The sequence below is a fragment of the Terrapene carolina genome, unplaced genomic scaffold (assembly GCF_002925995.2).
Source record: "Terrapene carolina triunguis isolate 2854851 unplaced genomic scaffold, T_m_triunguis-2.0 Scaffold42, whole genome shotgun sequence".
Lineage (NCBI taxonomy): Eukaryota > Metazoa > Chordata > Testudines > Emydidae > Terrapene > Terrapene triunguis.
In genome coordinates, this window is record NW_020664393.1 from 58,483,332 (window position 1) to 58,505,259 (window position 21,928).

The 21,928-nt window shown below is 40.4% G+C and overlaps 1 protein-coding gene across 2 annotated transcripts in view; it reads left to right on the top strand.

Annotated features, from left to right (window-relative positions):
- LPIN1 (lipin 1) overlaps nucleotides 1-13,537 on the top strand; it is a 52,754-nt gene extending 39,217 nt beyond the window's left edge. For both annotated transcript variants that reach the window (XM_024192601.1, XM_024192602.1), the window contains 7 exons: nucleotides 2,133-2,277; nucleotides 3,831-3,979; nucleotides 5,056-5,142; nucleotides 7,435-7,587; nucleotides 8,396-8,510; nucleotides 9,600-9,703; nucleotides 11,309-13,537. In XM_024192601.1, the coding sequence (XP_024048369.1) occupies nucleotides 2,133-2,277; nucleotides 3,831-3,979; nucleotides 5,056-5,142; nucleotides 7,435-7,587; nucleotides 8,396-8,510; nucleotides 9,600-9,703; nucleotides 11,309-11,468 (913 nt within the window). In that variant the 3' untranslated portion in view covers nucleotides 11,469-13,537. The remainder of the gene's footprint in view (nucleotides 1-2,132; nucleotides 2,278-3,830; nucleotides 3,980-5,055; nucleotides 5,143-7,434; nucleotides 7,588-8,395; nucleotides 8,511-9,599; nucleotides 9,704-11,308) is intronic.
- The last annotated feature ends 8,391 nt before the right edge of the window (nucleotides 13,538-21,928 follow it).

Sequence of the window (21,928 nt, forward strand, 5' to 3'; positions counted from 1 at the left end):
CTTATTTGTTAGCCCTTCTGTTTTCAATCCTAGCCAGATGCAGGAAGTTTAGAAGCACCTACAAATAAGTAATAATCGGGCGGATGATCTTCCAAAGCTTTTTGCACCCCACTGAAGTCAAAATGTCCCAGATCCTTGTAATATCCCTTAATTTATGAAAACTTGCACAGTCTGACATCTCCCTGTTTGCTTCTATATACCTGAGAAGGCTCAGGAGCATAAGTCGTTCCTTTCAGAGGGATTCTTATACCATCTCTCCCATGAAGGGGACAGGAAATTCCACAGCTTTCTATTACACCTTCCAAGGAGAAGCAGAAGAAGGGGTTTCAAAGTCAGCAGATCCTCTTAATTTAGGCAGCTCTTGTAGTATCCCTTGCTGGTCCCAGAATCTCCACTTAGGGAGGATTCTGCTGGGCCAGCATTAAGTTACCTGCTGAAGTCCCATGGGGATGAAGTAACAGAGAGTAGCTGTCTCCTGCCTGGTCTCCTTTTTGAACAGCCCAAATCCCATGGAGGTGCAACCGAGTGGCTTACCATGGACACAGCAGTGCCCACTTCCGTGCTGTCCTCACTCAGATCTGCAAGAGCTGGAGAGAGGGCAGTAAGACCCAAATTCAGTTCTAGCTTACACATGCTAAATTAACTTGAGGCTGACATTGCAATCCAGGAGAACTAGCTGGAATGAGGAGCCACCAGTGCTTAATTTGTGCCAGGGCTTGCCAGGGCAGAGCCCCGGCACCTCTAGGCTTGGCAGTTCACAGCCCCAGCACCTCTAGGCTTGGCAGTTCACAGCCCTGGCACCTTTGCTGCATCAGTTATGAATGTAAAAAAATTGCTTGAGCCCCAGCACCTCTTTCATTACAAATTAAGCACTGGGAGCCACCTTTTGTTTTGGAGACCAGATACTGGCAGGTTAAATGTGTGGCACATAAACTGCTGCCTCAATAACATACATTATCCCAAATCCACAAGATCCATGAGTGGATCTGAGAGGACACGTTCCTCATCAGTGATGTTTGGTTCTGTTGTCCCTTACTTGTTTGTTTAAAGACCCAGCCTTAAAACAGTATTGGAATTTCAATCAGACTTCACTCCTTAATTACTGTTTCGTGTTTGAGTTTTAACTGACTTCAGAAACCGATCAGGAAGTGTTTGTTGCTGAAAACCATTCTATGGTTAATAGAATATTGAGTAGCAAGCAGTTTTTAGGCCAGATATAGCAACCACAGAGTCAGGCAGGCTATAGCTTTAAATGCTGCCAATCTCAACAGGCAGTATTTATGACACCAGGGTCAGGACTTCCCAACAACATGCAGAACCCAGCTGTGATGGAAAAGAATGTGAACGGTGATATATTAAAGATCACATTGGCAGTATGTTAAGAATATTTGAAGCTACCACCTAATATGACAGTTCTGTTTACCATGAAAATTCTTTCTTCTGTGAAAAATTTTCCTTGACAGGTTTTTAAAAACAATTGTGGTAGGAAAAATAGTTTTATAATGATGTATACTTAAACTAATATCCTGCACAGGAACAAAAAGTTGGTGGCATTTCATTTTAACGTTTTGAGTAGGGCAATCCTGCCAAAGTTGTCAGTAAAAATATAATCCCATTGACAAAAATTGCTGCTTTCACAAAGAATGTATGGTGCAGGTTATTTTCCATTAGAAAGTTGCATTAGTCATGTTCTGGGTTTATTCTCTAATTGCTGAACTCTTCATAGATTAAATAAATTATTTTCTTTCCTCTTTTATTTCCTTAGAATGAAACTCCTTTGTAGTTGCTCACATTAGCTAACAGATTTTATACATTGTTTGAGTTTTAAATGAGTCAACATGGACTGTAATTTAAGTCTGTTAACTTAAAGTGACAATACTAGCATATAGACAAGTGAATGACTTGAAGAACCCAAATATGAATAATGGAAGACATGCACTGTGAATGAGAATTCAGCACTTCATTGATATATTTCTAAAGTCATGTTGTAAATAACCTCCCAAGAGACAGTACTTAGAAGCAGAGAATCAATTGACTTATTCAGTGAGTCAGTGCTAATGTATTTTTAATGGATACCCAAATGCATTTACTGAGAGATGATAGCATCATTTTCTCTGTGTGTGATGTTCCAGACTAAAGGATGAATCTTCTTCAAGTGATGAAGACCCGAGAGCTGCAAAACCAAACATTGGGTCATTACAAACAAATTCAAGTCATCTCTCATTGTTGTCAGGAATCAGTTACAAAAAGACCCTTCGACTCACTTCTGACCAGCTTGTGAGTTGTTTTTACATATTCCTTCTGAAATATCATTTCTAGCACAATGCAGTTATTCAGGCTAGCACAGGGTTAATGAACTCTTAGTATTTGTACTGACTACTAGGCCTTATGAAATTTAAAAAAATGTCTTAATGTTTGAAGTAAATCTCATGCTTAATGGAAAAGGTGTTGTATTGACAAATCAGGAGACTGAGGTCTTCCAAAATGGCAGCCTACAGTTAAACTCTGAAGTCTGCGTTAAAACACCTAAGTAAGGGACCTGGTTTTCGAAAGTGCTTAGCACCCAACAGTTCCCATTGCACCTGTCAGGAGTCTGTGTATGTCATGTGTCATGGATGAAATTCTGTACTGTGCCTCTAGGAGGCGTGGCACAGAACTGGCAGCCCAGGTGTGGATGTGAGTGGTTTTGAGGGACCTTTGTACCCTCCCTATCTGGGCTGCCTTTGGGGTTGGAGAGGCCCTGGGAATAATTTAGACAGTGCTGGGGGACTGTCTAAGTTAGGGCAGCCTCCCTGAACTGCTTGATGGCCTGCAGTGCTGCTAGGAATCACCACAGTGATGTGTGCTATGATCCTTTCCCCGATACGTCCATCTGACTCCACTCCTGTCCCCAGCATACCTCCTACGCCAAGTTTTGAAGGGAGTCCTCAGAGGACAGCCTTATGGCTGTCGTGCACAAGAAGAGTCCTCCACCAGCTGGAAAGGAAGTGTTTAAGGCTTCTTTATGCTGCTCCAGCTCTTTTACCTGGCTTAAAGGGGCTAGGCGCTCTGTGTGTGTGTATGTGCACTTGCATACACACACGTGTGTGTATATTTCTCTTCTCTCTCTCTCCCCCTCACACATGTGCGCGCACACACAAGATAGCTTCTAAAAGAGCTGTTTATGAATTTAGTGTGACCAGGACCATATTAACTTCAGTTCCTCTGCACAGAGGTGTTGTGATTAATGCTGATAAATAAAGCTGTTGCTGTTCAAGCCCAGGGCATTAATATTTGATTTGGAAAATTTGGCTATTTAGGAAAATGCATTTTCTCACATCCACACATGCAGCTAATTAATTTTCAGAAGTAAACACACTTATGGAATACAACATTAGGCAGCCCACCACTCCCAGGTGGCTAAATGAGAGAATGTTCCCTGTAGTTGGCAACAGGTCTAGAATTTGCCTTAAGAAACAGATTTGGTTTATTGGTCGTATTCTGTAACAAATTGAGAGCAGGGATATTCAAAGCCAGCGGGGCTTATTTTTCAGATGCAGTAGTTTTGCAGGGGCTTGAAGCCAAATCTATTTTTTGCTGCCATGAACACTTCAGGCCATACCGTGACACTGATTGCAAAGCAGAACTCCTTATTGCTTTTAATTCAGCTTATGAATCAAGGGCACAGCATGGCCCTTGCAGCCAAACTCTGCTTCCATTATTCAGTAGATAGTCCCATGACAGGAAGGGGATTAACACATGCCTAAGGAAATTATTATCCTCCCATTTGTGTTTATACTATTCTGCCCATTTCACCTGCACAGTTTGATCTTGCTAATAACGTTTCACAGAAAAGTCTAAAGCTCAAGAATGGCCCTAATGATGTGATCTTTAGTGTTACGACACAATATCAAGGCACGTGCCGCTGTGAAGGCACCATCTACTTATGGAATTGGGATGACAAGGTTATTATTTCTGACATTGATGGAACTATCACAAGGTAAGCTGACTAATGGGGCAAGATTTTACCTACGCGGTAATATCTCCTTCAGGCTCAAAAAATCGTTATTGACATAGGGTTGGGGGAAGGGACCATCGTGTTCAGGCTTTGAATTTTCATGTTTAACCTGCTTTTCCAATGAAGCAAGAAATGTAGGGGGCTGCTATTACATTGACTGGATTGTTAAAGGCTGGTATGTGCCATACTGTTGATCTGTTTGTTACTTACAGGCTTTTCTGTGGTGCTTATCACAGTAGTATCTGTGCACCTCTCACACATTAATGAGTTCATTGTCGCGTCACATCTGTGAGGCACGCCGGAGTGATGTTCATTCTGGTTTTAGAGATACGACAAATTCCAGCGCTAATCCAGTGGGACAAGGCAGTGTGATGTAGTGGACAGGACACCAGAATAGGAGTCAGGGGATCTGGGGTCTATATCTGCCACTGAGCTGATTGGGTATAAACTATGTCACTTCACCGCTTTGTGCCTCTGTTTCCCATCCCATCACCATGGGACACTCTGTCTTTTCTCTTTGGATTGTGAGCTTGTCAAGACAGGGACTGTCTGATTGTATCTGTGCAATCCCTTTCACAGTGGAGCCCTCTGTCTTGGCTGGGGCTTCTGTATGCTACATAGCATAAACAGTAATACTAAATTAATTACACTTACAATGGGGAATGCCACTGGAACCATAAAGCTATTTCCCCCATTTTATAGATGGTGAACTTAGGCCCAGAGGCACAGATCCTCAAGGGAATGTAGGTGCCTAACTCCCAGTGAAATCAGTGGGCACGAGATGCCTTTGACGGTCTGGGCCAGAGGGATTAAGCTATTAGCCAAGGTCACACAGAAGATCTGTGCCATATCTTGAACTGAAACCCTGAGCTCTTGAATCTCAGGCCAGTGCATTAGCCAAAAGACTATCAGCCCACCCTGCTAGCCAAATGAATGCTTAGGAGGGCATGTATCAGTACCACCCTTTCCTTAAAAAAACATTTAAAGTTGCTTCTGCCTGTTCTTTGGAAGTTATTTCTTGCAGTGCATTTTCTCTGTTTTTCCCCATCTTTATTCAGGTCGGATACTTTAGGCCATATTTTGCCCACTCTTGGCAAGGATTGGACGCACCAAGGGATTGCAAAGTTGTACCATAAAGTGAGCCAGTAAGTATTCAGCAAATCTCTTTGTGTTAATTTCTCTCAATTTAAATGCAAAACCAGATGCCTGTTCACAGCTCTAGGTGTCCTAGCAACTGTTTACAAGAATGGTGAATATAAGAAATGGGTAAATTACACTCACAACAGGAAATTGGACAGGATAAGTAGGATCAGGCTAAATGGTGAAGGACCTTAAAAGTGAGGACAAGAAGCTTGTGCTTGATGCAGTGATGAAGGGAGAACCTGTAGAGGGATGCAAAGAGCTGATGGAGGAGGGAAGGTTGATGGCATCAGTGTCAGAGAAAATTATGGTAGTCAAAATGCAAGATAAGGGCCTTGACAAGAGCTTGGCAGCCTGCAAAGACAAAAGGCTGGAGCTTTGAGATGTTCTCCTGTAAGAAGTGACAAGATTTAGACAGCCTGGATGTGTGCAACAAAGATGAGAATCAAAGATGACACCAAGCCTTAGGGACTGAGAGGATAGTGGGCTTTGTCCATGGTGATAAAGAAAACAGGGAATGGGGATAAGGACTTGGTGGGGAAAGATTAGGAATTCAGTTTTAGGAATGTCACATAGAGCTTAAATTTGTGCTGGACAGCAAGAAGGATGCTTTGATGTGGGATTGGATGGAAGGAGATATTTCATCATAAAATAAAAAAATAAATAAATGGAGACATCCTAGAACTGGAAGGGACCTTGAAAGGTCATCGAGTCCAGCTCCCTGCCTTCACTAGCAGGACCAGGTACTGATTTTGCCCTAGATCCCTAAGTGGCCCCCTCAAGGATTGAATTCACAATCCTGGATTTAGCAGGCTAATGCTCAAACCACTGAGCTATTCCTCCCCCTAAAGGATTGAACTCACAACCCTGGGTTTAGTAGGCCAATGCTCAAACCACTGAGCTATCTCTCCCGAGGAGAATGCTAACATTCACACACATGTTGACTTAAACGTATTTTTTACAAAAACAAGGGTGACTTGATTGTTTCCCATTTACTAGTGGCGGCATTTTTGTTATGTGCATTGCTATGTTTCTTCATTCTTCATTATTATTATTATATACATGTTCAGATGACCCTTAAATGTGTGACGATCCTCAGATTCAAGGCACAATGGTCCATTTGATTGATTTGATTTGTTCCGTGAGCAGGGCGTTGTGTTCAACTTTGTTAGTTTTGTTTTCCATGGGTGATGTATTCTAAATTATGGATGATGTAATCTAAAATATGACAGAGACACTGGGCCTGACTCTTCCTTTAAATAGGTATAAATGACTATACAAGGTCACTTAGAGAGAGAGTGTGGGTGAGGCAATACCTTTCATTGGACAATCTTGGTGAGAGAGAGAAGCTTTCGAGCCACACAGAGCAAGACCAATACAATCTGAAAGCTCACATAGCAAAAAGTGTTTTGTTCCATGAATAAACTCTTACTTGTATTTGAAAATAATTGTTTTTGAAGAAAATGTTTTTTTTAATTTTAGAAATTAGCATTGTTAAGTCTACCACTGTAGGCAGCTATTAGGGCTTTAATGGCCATAAATTTGGGTTTTCCTGTTAAATTACTAAATTAATTATACAGCATCTAGCTATCACAGACTGGCCCTATATAAATGTCTAAGGGTGAAATTTAATGCCCTTACTCACATTTAATAGTACTTTACTTCATGGACAGTCCTATTACTGGGCTTGTGGAGTAATGTGCTATTAAACCAGACTAAGGGTATCAGAATCTGGCCTTACGATCACTAGAACCTGCTAAGATGATATCTGGAAAATAGTAGTCTGTGAATATCCTGTGACTTCTGATAAAACCTCTATTTCAGTACCAAACCTGAAATTATCTCCAAACTCACACATGTTTGAAGGAGATCAGGCATACAAAACCAACCCTTTGCTATCACAAAGCCCCACAGATGGGTTACATTTAAAGTAAGGTTGATCCAACATTGTTGCTGGATGCATAATATCCCTTCTTAAGAGGACTCATTTCAGTAAATGATGAGGGGTGTGATGCAAATACACACAACCAGATTTTACATGGGGGCCATACAAATCTCTGATATAGATTCTATTCTACTGGTATAAATCAGTGAATTTATTGGAGCTGTGCAGATTTTTGCTGTCTGGCTTGTAATGTTTTTACTCCTTAGTAATAATTTGTGAGTTCTTGTGGGGTAAAGAGGTTAAAGATCTGAATCTCTAATAGTCATGGCTTATGGCCTAATAAAATATCACAATTGTGAAAATGTCCACTTTATTATTAAAGTAATTTCTTCCTGGTTTGTTTGTGTAATAGAAACGGGTACAAATTTCTGTATTGCTCGGCACGTGCTATAGGAATGGCAGACATGACCAGAGGATATTTGCACTGGGTCAACGAACGAGGAACAGTGCTACCTCAAGGACCTGTGTTGTTAAGTCCAAGCAGCTTGTTCTCAGCCTTTCACAGGTATCATTAGGTAGTAGCTTGTACCCAATACAAAATTCACCTCTTATGTGACCACTTTAAATTATTCTCAGAGTTTCCCTGACAGCATTCCATATGTGTGCTCCTGGGCTGGAGTCTGCTATGGGGAATGGTGCAGGGCCAGCTACACCAACTCTGCACCGTGCAGGATTCTCTCTCTGTCATGGGAATTCCCTTGGGGACAACTCTGTCACCTGTTTGGTCCCATTTTGGCAAGAGAGGCAGTTGTGAAAGGGCTGCAGCCCAGAGATGAACTGGCTCCTCTATTCATTATTCCGTAATGAAGCACTAAAGAGAATTAGAAGATGCCTTTGTCTTTACTTACCTTTAATTGTCATTGATGGATGACCTCACCAGTAGAAGCAGCTTAATTGACGGTAGTCCTTTGGATCTGGTACATGGTGAAATTTAAATCCCAGAGAGAGCATAGAGAAGCTATATAAAGGGAAGGCCATTATAATCTATTGACTCATTCTGCAGTTTTCAGTAAGGCAGTTTATATCATTACATTACATTTACCATACATCTTTATTTAGAAACTGCTGTCTATAATTCATTACCCTTGTTTAGTAGCTACATCTTTACCACACAGTTTTTTAATAAAAGCTCCCTTTAGGAGGCTTGTTTTTATTTTGAACTTTATCTGTGCAAACATTTACATTTAATAGGAGTCCTGGCTTCTAAATGAAGTTGCATGGAGGTTTTTGATGCTAGAATCTGATTAGATAAAATGTATTACATAAAATAAAACAGTGGATGTACTTATGAAATACCTCCTTTTTTATTTTAGGGAAGTGATAGAAAAGAAGCCAGAAAAATTTAAAGTTCAGTGTCTGACAGACATCAAACATTTGTTTCATCCGAACACAGAACCCTTTTATGCTGCCTTTGGAAACAGACCTGCCGTAAGTAATAGCTGTGATTATTTTTGACTATGAAGTGCAAAAGTGCTGTTGTTGTTATTCAGTATTTCTTTTGTGGTAATGCCTCAAGACTTCAAATAGGAATTAAGGCCACATTTTATTAGGCCCTGTAAAAATGAATAATGTAAAGTCAGTCTCTCCCTCATCAATTTCACAGTTTAGGATGTAGATGATATGCAATAGGTGAATAAAGAGACAAACATGGAGGGTAAGGTAGCAGTAGAGATACATGTATTTGCATAAGTTAGCAGTCCCAGCAATCCCAGGTGGTTGACCGCCTAACTGTATTTAAAATCTATAAAGTTGTTTGAAAACACTGAAAACAGTGCCTTGCTTTGGGGTTGTTAGAAATGTGTGTCCAAATTCCGCTCTCATTCACACAGCATAACCACAGTGAGCAACATGTGGTTACTGTAGTATAAACCGAGGCAAAATTTGGCAAGTGAAAGTCAGCGGGACTTAGACTCCAAAGTTACTTAGCCACTTTTGAAAATTGTACCCCTGTGTCTGTTTAATCTCCTCTAATAGTATGATCATTTGGAGCTTGTCTACACAGTGCGTTAGCGCGCACCAGTGGGGAGTAAATTCTAATCTGCACTAGTGTGTAGCATGCTAAATGGCCCATCTGGATCTTGTTGCCATACACCAAAAGTTCCCTAGTGCACATTAACGGAACCCATGTTACAAACAGCACTATGTTAATATGCGCTAGGGAACTTTTAGTACATGCTAGCAGGGTCCACATGGGCCACTAAATGTGTGACATGCTGGTGAGGACAAGAATTTACACTTCTCTGGTGCACACTAATGCACCATGTAGACAAGCCCTTAGTTCCTATGGATTTTGTTAGGCTTAGTTAATGTTAGTAACGTGCTATGAGAGCTTCAGATGCAGGATAACACACGTATATTCAGTGCCAATACTTTGCACTTCAGTATTCTTTATATATTCTTCTGCGCTATATATTCTATATCTATATTCTATACATTCTATAAAGAATAAAATGTATTGTGCAAAGGCAGAAGTATGGTTTAATTTTTTTTAAGTTAAGTTTTTTCTTTCTTTGCCAGGATGTTTATTCCTACAAGCAAGTGGGGGTCTCTTTAAACAGAATATTCACAGTTAATCCCAAAGGAGAACTTATACAAGAACATGCAAAAACCAACATCTCATCGTAAGTAGTAATTTGTCCTGAATATTTCATGGGCCAAATTCATCACCCAGTTGACGATGAGAGTTACACCAAGGATTTATTTGGCTCTGTTTTAGCAAAGGTTTCCTCTAACTGTTTAAAATGAAATATATGGATTGATATAACATTTGATTACTTTGATACCAAGTCTCCACTTGCCATTATTTGAACTAACAAGAAAGATACTCACTGAGCCAGCAATTTAAAAAAAAAGGTTTATTTTATTCACTTACAGGGATGCTGTCCACTTCTAATGCAGTCAGTTTAAAATATAAGTTAAATGTAGTTTCCCTCCACCATTTTTTGTGATCTTTAAATAATTCTTTCTTTAAAGTTTCAGGATTTCTATGTGAAAGACTTAGGCAAACAAAAGCTGAAACTAACTATATAGTGGGCACTGCTAAAAGTGGCTATACACAAATCCCTGTCCAATGGAAGTTAATGGGAATTTTCCAGAGTTTAAACAAACTGAAAGCTTGATTTTGGAAGCACTTGCATGCACTACACGTCCCATTACAGTCAACAGAACTACTCACATGGGCAGGGTTCTACAATCAGGCCCTGAAAAAATATAAATAACTATATTTTTCTCTTTCAGTTATAGGACCCTAAGGGTAAACGGGTAACAATAGTGGATAGGAAAAAATCAGACAAATGTAGATTTAAATTTGTGTGTCCCTTTAATTCTCTTAGTGTCAATGAGCCAGAATGTGAACCTTGTATTCGTACTGGTGGACAGTTATTCACAAGAGCATTCCCATTGACTCAGTAACACTACTTGTGTGAGTAACTGCTCACTAGTGTGAGTGAGGGTTAGTACTCCTCTATATCTGAGAGGTACACAGAATGGTTTGCAGCAGGTAACAAAGACATTTAAAAAAATCATTTTATAGAGTCACAGGTAGAGGGGGAAATAAAAGAAATAGTGTGTATAGTTATCATGCTACAGTCACTGTTTGTGAGCAGTCCTGGAACAGTAGAAGGATTGTTACAACGTGATGGTACAATAAATGTCAGGACGCTGCAGTGAGACAGCCAGGTGGAAAGAATATGGGTTGAGGTACTGAAACCTCATAAACAGTTTAGTCCAAATTTTCAACGGTGACTAATGATTTTGGGTGCCTGCAGTCCTGGGTTCTCCACTTGAGACACCTGAAAGGAGCCAGATTGTCAGAGAGTGAGTACTCAGCTCTTTTGAAAAAATGAAGCCTCTTTAGGATGTCTCAAGTTGGGGACCCAGAAAAGAAGAAACCCCAAATTATTAGTCACTTTTGAAAATCTGGGCCTTAATGGTTGTTTTTTTAATAAATAATTCTTCTATGTGGGCTTCACTGCCTGACCATTTCCAAAATGAACGGTGGTAAACTCTGCTTTCCGACACATAACCCTTTGAACATCACTGCTCAAAATGAATGCCGATGAAGGGGTGGAAGCCGGCTGGTTGGACTGATCATTTCATGCAGATGAGCTTTAAATTGTATTGGTAATGTGCAATAGGGTGCCTAGAGCCTTGGCTGGGCATCTTTACTTTTAAATCAAAATAAATAAAGAATCTGAGATGATTTAAACAGTAATTTTTCCCCCCAGTTACGTCAGACTCTGTGAGGTGGTTGATCACCTGTTTCCTTTGCTGAAAAGAAGCCATTCTTCAGACTTCCCTTGTTCTGATACCTACAGTCAGTTCACGTACTGGAGGGAACCACTACCACCTTTCGAAAACCAGGATATTCATCCGTCCTCATCTTAAATGCATCTACAGCCTCTTGTTCAAAGGACTGGTTATCTTATATTTAAAAGATACAGCTTGGTTTTTGCCTTGGATAGATCAGCTGGAATCTGTGCTATTGTGAGCATTGTATTCATTTGTTAAAAGCAAATTTGGAACTGTGTTTCCATGCTTAAAGTCACATTTCCAGTGACTAGGAATGGGAGTGGTGCTCCCAACTTCTCAGCCAACATGCTCAAAATGTGCAACAGTCTTATTAAAAAAGATCAATTACAAGTGCAATGATACTGGTTTTCAGTTAAAAATACTATAAGGTTTAGTTAAAAAAATCCACCAGTGGTTCTCAACCTTTTCCTCACCATGTGTGCCATGAACCATCTTCCCATCTAGCCAGAACCCCCTTCCATTTAGCAGGATGGGAAGGGCAGGGTTTCAACACCCTGACACCAGTTTGTATGTCAAATTGCGACCTCTGTCAAATTAAAAATCCCTCATTTAAAAGAACGGACAGTAATCCCCTCCCAAACAAGCATAGGATTGTATAATAGTTATTGGGCCAAAACTTTAGCTGGTTTAAATTGGCTTTTTTTTCTGGGAAATAAATAATGCACACTGTAAATTGAAAGTAAGGGAAATAAAAATATTGTATCTGATTCTGTCATCCCTACTCACCTTGAGCAGTACCTTACTCCAAAAGCAGTCCATTTGGATTAAGGTACAGTGTAAGTATACAAGTGGAAGAATTCAACTCATTGGGTGAAATCCTGGCCCTGTTGAAGTAAATGGCAAAACTCCTGTTGTCATCAGTAAGGTCAAGATTTTACCCATTGATTGCACAGAGTTGCACTTTGCCGGAGCTGACAGCTTCAAGGGATTTGTCAGAACTGAAAAGTATTTTGTGAAGCATTTTCTATGGCTAAAATGTGAACTTGCTGCTGGTTAAGGATGCATCTCATGATTTCACCTTGCAGCATTTTTTCAGTTGTGTGTGCTTTGCAGTACATCTGGCCATCATTGGCATCAATGAAATCTTCCTTTTCACTTTCAGTTCTATACCTGAAAACTTCTTTTCTCATTTGCACAGACACTGGTTGTAGGTACTGCTCTGTTATGCTACTTACTTTTCAATGCCTTAAATCTTAACTGTGTGCATTGGAGTCAATATTGCAGATCACTTGAGAACATTTTTCAAATAATGTACTGCAGTACTTTGCTTTAAATTGTAACTTCAACTGCCATATACCAAATGATCAAAAAATTTGAGCTTGGAGATAAATAGTAAACTGATTATCTTTTTTATTTTTAAAGATATTTGGCTGGGGGGTATGTCCAAAGCATAATTGTTTTCTGAAAATGGCATCATGGGATTCTATGTTTAATGTATTTCAGTTTCTCCCATATCAAATTTGCTCAGTTTAAAAGGAAAGGATAGACCCTGTTCCTGATTTAACTCAATGGAAGTTTTGTCACTGGCAGTGGGAAATAGATTGGTGCCCCAAAATATGGATTTTCTAACTGCTGGCCCTGCATTTTGGATGTTAAAGTCAAGGGGCCAATTCACATTGCCCTGCATCTTGAGTAATCATTTACACAAGTGCCCAATGTCTTTCCTTCTTGTGCAGCATCACTGGATCTCTGACCCAGGAGAAGAATATTACAGGTGCATGTCAGGTACATATATGCTGTAGTTAAGTCAGAATGAGTGCACAAGGAGGAAAAACACATTTTGACTTTCAGTTCTTAGGTCAAGTGTTCAGGGCTGGCAGTTTTAAACAAAAACAAATATATTTTTTATTGTAAACTGAACAAATTTGGTATTGAGTTCCTGAGACACCATCAATGTGGGCCTCAGGGTGCCAATTTAAGAGAGTCACGTCTCTAAGTACAACCACACTTTAATTTATATTATGTGACTCTTGGCTGTATAGGCCAGGGATTAGGAGTAGTGATGTGATTTTATCTCTGTATAAAGCCTCAATGAGACCAATGCTACAATATCTCATACAGGTTTTGATGACCACATTTTAAAAAGATGTTGAAAAATAGGAGAAGGTTCAGAAAAGAGTTACAAAAATGATTCGGGGTCTGGAGAAAATGCCTGAGAGTGAGAGACTTAAAGAGCTTAGTCTGTTTAGTTTAGCAAAAAGAAGATTGAGAGGTGATTTAATTGCAGCATATGAGTACACCTCTACCCCGATATAATGCTGTCCTCGGGAGCCAAAAAATCTCACCGTGTTATAGGTGAAACCGCGTTATATCGAAGTTGCTTTGATCCGCCGGAGTGCGCAGCCCTGCCCGCCTGGAGCGCTGCGTTACCGCGTTATATCCGAATTCGTGTTATATCGGGTCGCGTTATATTGGGGTAGAGGTATACCATCAGGAGGAGAAAATGCTGGATATTAAAGGGGTCTTTAATCTAGCAGAGAAAGGAAAACAGGAACCAACAGCAGGAAACTGAACCCAGACAAATTCAAATTGGAAATAAGCCACAATTTCTTAACAGTGGGGTGTGGCTTCTCCATCTCTTGATATCTTGAAATCAAGGCTGGATACCTTTCTGAAAGATATGTTTTAGCCAAATACAAGTTATTAGGCTCAATACAGGGGTGTAAAATGTAATGGCCTGTGATATACAGGAAGTCAGGATGGATGATCTAATGACCCCTGCTGGCCTTAAGCTGTATGAAACTACGAAATATTCTTTGTAGATATTATTTATTACCTCCTGTCATTAACTGTTGAATTACTGGATGAACATATTAGCCACAGCCTGTCCGTATTTATTTTGCTAATGGCCTGTTGTAGTGCATTTATGATATAAAAAATTCCCAGCCACTTGATAAGATGCACTCAGTTCAGTTACCTTCCTGCAGTACTTAGGGCCTGACTTTCAGAGCTGAGCAGCTGGAGTCCCCATTGATCTCACCCAGAGCGAAACACATCTGAAAGGCAGCTCCATAGCGTTTATTTGCTGATGTGCCAATAAGTAGTGAATCCAGTTTTAATCACCTTTTAGTATTGGAAACAAAATGGCAGTGTAGATGAGTAGCTGATTTAAACCATTTCCGTTTGAAGACCCTACTACACTATGGGACACTGTGCTCTGTCAAAGTTTGACTGTAGCTGTATAAACACACAAAGGTATATTTCACTCTTAGCTAATATTTATTAAATTGGCTCATGGGGAGAACAGTTTGGAAAATCAAAAGCTTGTTCTCTTAGCAACAAAAGATTTTGCTTCATTTTAAAATATTTTTTTAAGTACACTATATTTTGCTTTGACGGTCAGGCAGTTGTATGCATACATCTTTAAATTGGATTATTTATTCATAAAGAACAAAGTAGAATGGTTAAAGGAATTCTTACTCTTTCCGTGAAAGAAAAATGTTGCCTGCTTTCAGTTTAATGGTGGTTTCTGTTACAGAAAGAATATTTTTTGCTAACATAGTGCAAATACAGACACCCAAACCACAATGTGCTCTATTGCTACAATAGACATATTATAAACTAGACTATGCAGTGGTGACTATTGTTTATTTTCATGAATCTGATGATTATCTCACTCAACATGGGTGGTCGTAGGAGGGGGAGGATAATATATGCATCTCATCAGTTATATTGAAGCTAAAATTTATTGACAACTTTTGGGATTGTGGGAATTTTTTATTTTATTTTTTGGTTTGGCTCATCATTTCTGTTTCTATTTATATACAGGATTTGCTCTGTCTAGTGCATTGATGGAAATCATTGTAACACCTCATTTTGATGCGCTGAATGCAAAGACGTTAAAGATATATTGTAATAAATGCAAAGAGCTGAAAAATAATTTTCTGCCATTTCAATTCTGCGACATCTTAAAAATAGTCAGCTTTGGCCTTGTGTCTTTTGGCCAACTTGAAAGAATATTGTGTTGTGATAATTGTGTCCATTAGTAATGGCTTGTCTTTTATCAGGGTTACCCAGTGTTACGTCCAGCATTTGTAGTATTCACCCTGTGGCATCACAGAGAGCCCCATGAGCCAAAGCTTATGGAAGATGCCATTGAAGGTGGCCTGGCCAGAGTGCCTCTGTTCTCCCACTATTCCTGGCTGTCAAAAAGCACTTTAGTGCCTGGAGCAGCCAGGCAGACATTAGAGTAACCCTGATGCTAACTTACTGCAGGGACCAAAAAGGCCTACACGGCTTGACCCAAAATTCGAGAGCTGCAAAGGCCTAACGCCAGCTTTTTGCTCCTTTGGCCCCATCCATTCCCCCCTCTCCTCAAATCCTGGCTTGAGCACAGCTCAGCCTGACCCCAAAATCTGGGTCTGGGTTTCCAATTCACATCCTTCAGGTTTGAATGAGACCCTGAATACATAAGGGTCTGGTCATGTCCCAGCGAAGGCAATAGGAGTGCTGTCATTGGCTGTGATGGGAACAAGACTGCACAGTAAGGTTTGTTTTGTTTTCCATTCCATTGCTGAGAAATAGACAAGAAAAATAATTGCTGCTATTTATGAAAACTCAAAATATGCATTGTGCTTCCTCTGCTGGATTTACTGAACAAATAATGACAATCAGTTCTCAGTGCTGCCAGGCTGGCATTCGTTGATGATTAAAAAGTAAAAATGTTTGGAGTTAAGAAGGTTCTACAGCAGCTGAAGTTCAGTTTAAAATTGTGAAAAGAGCCATGTCTGGGCAGCCCACACTCACGGCAGCACCAGGCCTCGCTATTGTCTGTGAAGCTCGCACTTGTGTAAAAGTTTACCCTAAAGCTCTGGAGATGGGTTTGAAACAAGGGCGCTTTTTAAATTAATAATCACAGAAATGACACCTTCGCCTTTGTAAGGATCTATTTATTGCTCCTGAGATATCCTGTGAACAAAGGATGCATAAAAAGTTTGAGGTAACAAACTTTCAGAGGAGCTACACACTTAAAACTGCCTCCTGGTGCTGCAATGGAAGAAGGACCATTTCCCTTTAAATATATAGGTCTAGACAGTTGGAGTGTTTAATGTGCTTTGCAAATGGCACCAAATACCTTGGGAGATGTAAAACCAAATACAAGAAACTACTTTGTTCAATATTCAGGACCAAATATAAGTACTTGGAAATATGAGGCCTTCAGCTCACCCTCTTGTGTACACCCAAGCTGGGCACCATTTTAAAAGGCCTTCTCCGTGTGTAGCCACAGTAAAGATATGGCTTTGTAAATGCACATAAGTGATGCTGACGTCTAATACAGCAGACTACAGCCCTTGTGGTTTTGGAGGAAAAGCCAGGCTTTCCTTGGCCATAATGCATTTCAACTGTGCAAGGGAAGGGCTGAGTGTAGGTGATCACCCAGGATATTGCCCCTTTCCTTCCCCTGACCCTCCAAGCTTTGTTGTGGCTCCCGCTGTGGCATCACATAGGGAATGGTGCTGCAAGATCCTCTTGTCCTGCTTGGGAGGGGGCTACTGAAGGGCCTGCAAAGGCTACTTTAGCCATTCAATCTAGCATGAGCACAATGGGTGCAGGAGCAGGGAGAGGCACATTGGGTTACAATTTAAGGGCACATCTTCACTACCCGCCAGATCGGCGGGTAGTAATCGATCTATCGGGGATCGATTTATCGCGTCTCATCTAGACGCGATAAATCGATCCCCGAACGCGGTCCCTGTCAACTCTGGAACTCCACCAGAGCGAGAGGCGGAAGCGGAGTTGACGGGGGAGCCGCGGCCATCGATCCCACGCCGTGAGGACGCGAGGTAAATCGATCTAAGATACGTCGACTTCAGCTACGCTATTCTCGTAGCTGAAGTTGCGTATCTTAGATCGATTTCCCCCTCCCCCCCCAGTGTAGACCAGCCCTAAGTGCCTGTATAACTGCTCTGGGGCCTGAGAGGTAGAATGTTCCCTTCTCATCACTGCACATTGGTTCAGTCCTGAGCCTGGCTACTCGAGTCAGGCACTGGGCTCAGGCTTTGGCCTGAAAGTATTTTGCCTGAAATCGTGCCAGGCTTTGCTTTGAGACCGTTGCATGAGAGAGGGGTGAACAGGCCCTTTACGTCTGGTTTGCCAAGTAGGAGAGGATAAAACTGATCAAGGACAAATCTGTTTTTAGAGTGTCTAAGAGGGTATTGCAACCAGCCGAGGAAAGTTGCAGGTGCCATTACATTTAAATCTTAGTTAAGTACAATACCCTCCTAATTTGTCCATTGAATTAGAAAACCATATAGCAGCTCACCACTCTGAAGTAGGGTATACAGCTCCATAATACCACAGGAATCTGTTTTCAAAAAAGGCTTGGATAGGCATTGTGACTCTAATTCAGCAAAGAATTTAACAATATACTTGGACTTCATCAGAACCTAAGAACATGCCTAAATGCTTTGCTGAACTGGGGCCTGGAGAGTTGCTAACAGTTCTCAGTTTTCTAATGGCTTCACTTTCATATGGTTTCCAAGCCTATAGCTATGTCAGGTGTTCAGTGTACTGCCAGCACTCTATTTATTGATACAGGAAATCCATTTTGCCTTTTAATGAGTTTTGCAAGCAAGTGGCCCCTTCCTGTGACTCATTTTGTGTTTTCTGAATGGGTTTTGTGGGTTAAAGTTTCACAATTGCAAAGTAACCGCGATGTCTGCTTTTCCTTGTCGACTGGAATCTTAACAAAGAGAATACATTTTGGAACAAAGAAATGTAAATGGAATAGAACAGTTCACATTTCTTTACAAAATTATATAAACAGCCTTTTTCGAGACAGTTAAAAGAAACATGCAAACTGAAACTAGGTCATGTTTTCAAACTGATTTGTTTAACAAATAGGTTTGTTTTAGAACATCACTTTTAACACAAAAAAGACAGTTTCATTGATTTTTGTCTCAATATCTATTTTGTCTTTTGATTTATAACTAATAAGTATTCCAAAAATAAACACCAAGGGCCTTACTCTGATGTCAGTTACAGCAGAGCAGCTAAGTCAAGGTTACCACTCAGCTTCACACAACTGTAACTGACAATTACATTTTCATCCTAAATATTGAACTATCCTAAAGGAGCCTTTAATTCAGCGACTGATCCTGTAATTGCATGATTTTTAATCGTCTTAGATAGTTTTTGAATTTTAATGCGTCAGGTGAGGAACTGGGAGGATTACTTCTGCTTTTGTTTTTGTCTTTTGGAAGAGGTATGGCAGAGGAGGGAGAGAATCCTATTAAAATTGGTACCATTAACATGGGATTCATAGATTCCTAGCCCAGAAGGGACCATTGTGATCATCCAGTCTGATCTTCTGCATAACACAGGCCATAGAACTTCCCCAAAATAATTTCTAGAGCAGATCTGTTAGAAAAGTATCCAATCTTGACTTAAAAATGGTCAGTGATGGAAAATCCACCACAACCCTGGGTCAATTGTTCCAATGGCTAATTACTCTCAACATAAAAAAGTTGTACCTTATTTCCAGTCTGAATTTATATAGCTTCAACTTCCAGGCATTGAATTGTGTTATACCTGTGACGGGTTGGATCACAGAAACCCCCTTGGGAGCTGCCACCCGATGTGCAAAGACTACTCCTGCTTCTGTTTTCCCTGCCAGCTCAGGACTCCAGCACCCTGTCTTGCTGAGCGAGACACTCCAGTCTGGCTCCAGACACAGACCCAGGGTTTGAATCACTTGTCCCAAAGCTGCAAGTTTACCTGAAAACCACTCACAGGAGTGTGCTTGTCTTTAGCACTCAGATGCCCAACTCCCAATGGGGTCTAAACCCAGATAAATCCGTTTTACCCTGCATAAAGCTTATGCAGGGCAAACTCATAAATTGTTCGCCCTCTATAACACAGATAGAGAGATATGCACAGCTGTTTGCTCCCCCAGGTATTAATACATACTCTGAGTAAATTACTAAATAAAAAGTGATTTTATTAAATACAGACAGTAGGATTTAAGTGGTTCCAAGTAGTAACAGACAGAACAAAGTAAGTCACAAGCAAAATAAAATAAAATGCGCAAATCTATGCCTAATCAAACTAAATACAGATAATCTCACCCTCAGAGATGCTTCAGTAAGTTTTTCTCAGACTGGACACCTTCCAGGCCTGGGCACAATTCTTTCCCCTGGTACAGCTCTTGTTCCAGCTTAGGTGTTAGCTAGGGGCTTCTCCATGATGGCTCCTCTCCCTCTCTGTTCTCTTCCACCCCTTTATATATCTTTTGCATAAGGCAGGAACTCTTTGTCCCTCTGGGTTTTCACCCCCCCTCACTGGAAAAGCACCAGGTTAAAGATGGATTCCAGTTCAGGTGACATGATCACATGTCACTGCAAGACTTCATTACTCACTTGCCAGCACACACATATACAGGAAGACTCACAGGTAAACACAGTCATCTGCAGACAATGGTCCTTGTTAATGGGAGTCATCAAGATTCCAAACCATCATTAATGGCCCACACTTTACATAATTACAATAGGCCCTCAGAGTTATGTTTTATATTTCTAGTTTTAGATACAAGAGTGGTACATTTCTACAAATAGGATGATCACACTCAGTAGATTATGAGCTTTGTAATGATACCTTACAAGAGACCTTTTGCATAAGCATATCCCAATTACCTTACATTCACTTATATTTTTATAAAACCATATAGACTGCACAACGTCACAATACCTTTTTCTTCCAGATTCAAGAGTCTATTATTAAATATTTGTTCCCCATGTAGGTACTTATAGACTGTAATCAAGTCACCCTTAAACCTTCTTTTTGTTAAACTAAATAGATTTGAGCTCCTTGAGTCTAGCACTATAAGGCATGTTTTCTAGTCCTTTAATCATTCTCATGGCTCTTCTCTGAACCCTCTCCAATTTATCAACATCCTTCTTGAACTGTGGGCACCAGAATCTCACACAGTATTCCAACAGCAAATGCAGTGCCAAATGCAGAGGTAAAATAACCTCTCTACTCCTACTCGATTCCCCTGTTTATGCATCCAAGGATTGGATCCTGCTTTGGCCACAGCATCACACTGCAAGCTCATGTTCAGTTGATTATCAACCATGAACCTCAAAATCTTTTTGAGTCACTGCTTCCCACCCTACAGTCTCCAATCCTGTAAATATGGCCTACATTCTTTATTCCTAAATGTATGTAGCAGTATTAAAACACATATTGTTTGCCTGGGCCCAGCTTATCAAATGATCCAAATTGCTCTGAATCAGTGACCTGTCCTCTTCATTATTTACCACTCCCCCAATTTTTGTGTCACCTGCAAACTTTGCGCTGATTTTATATTTTCTTCCAGATCATTAATAAAAATATTAAATAGCGGAGAGCCAAGAACCAATCCTGCGGGACCCCACTGGAAACAAACCCCATTGACGATAAATTCCCCATGTATAGTTACATTTTGAGCCCTATCAGTTAGCCAGTTTTTAATCTATTTAATGCATGACATCTTAATTTTATATCATTCTTGTTTTTCAGTCGAAATATCATGGTCAAATGCTTTACAGAAGTCTAAATATATTACATAAATGTTATAACCTTTGTCAATCAAATGCATTATCTCATCAAAAAGAGACAGTTTGACAGGACCTATTTTCTCTAAATGTTGAGTTCCATTAATTACATTACCCTCCTTGAGTCCTGTATCAGCTGCTCCATTAGCTAGGCCAGGGTCAATATCACATTGACAGGCCTATAATTACTTGGTACATCCTTGTTTACCCTTTTTAAAAATTGGTACATTAGCTCTCTTCCAATTTCCTGGAACTTCCCCAGTGCTCCAAGACTCCATATTATTGGTCCAACATGCTCCTGAGCCAGCGCTTTTAAAAAATCTTGGATGCATGTTATCTGAACCTGCTGATTTAAAAATGTCCAAGTTTTATAGCTTTTGTTTAACATCCTCCAGAGATATTAGCAGAATGGAAAGAGTGTTCTCATCAGCATATGATGAGACCATATTATCTGTTTTTTCCCCAATATAGAGCAGAAATATTTATTGAACACTTCTGCCTTTTCAATCTACTAATGAATCAACATCATTGTCAGGATTCTTTTTGTTCCTAATATATTATAAAAATTCCTGATTGTCCTTAATGTTGCTGGCCATAGATTTCTCCTTGTGTCCCTAAGCTTCCCCTATCAATTTTCTACAATTCCTAACTTACTTCCACTTTCCCTGCTAAAGCGCCAGCTATATTTATCTATCTATCTATCTTACCGGTCTGGACTTTTTTTTGCTTGCACATTATAAATGTGATCAAGTCATGATTAAGGGTATGATTTTGTCATGGACATTTTTAGTAAAAGTCAGGGACAGGTCACGGGCAATTAACAAAAATTCACAGAAGCCATGACCTGTCCCTGACTTTTACTAAAAATGTCCATGACAAAACCGGGAGGGAGGAGGGTCGAGCACCCTGCCCTACTGTGGCTGGGAGCTGCGGCCCCTGCCCCATGGCTGGGAGCTGGGAGGGACCCCCACCTGTGGCGGCTGGGGAGGTATGAGGGATCCC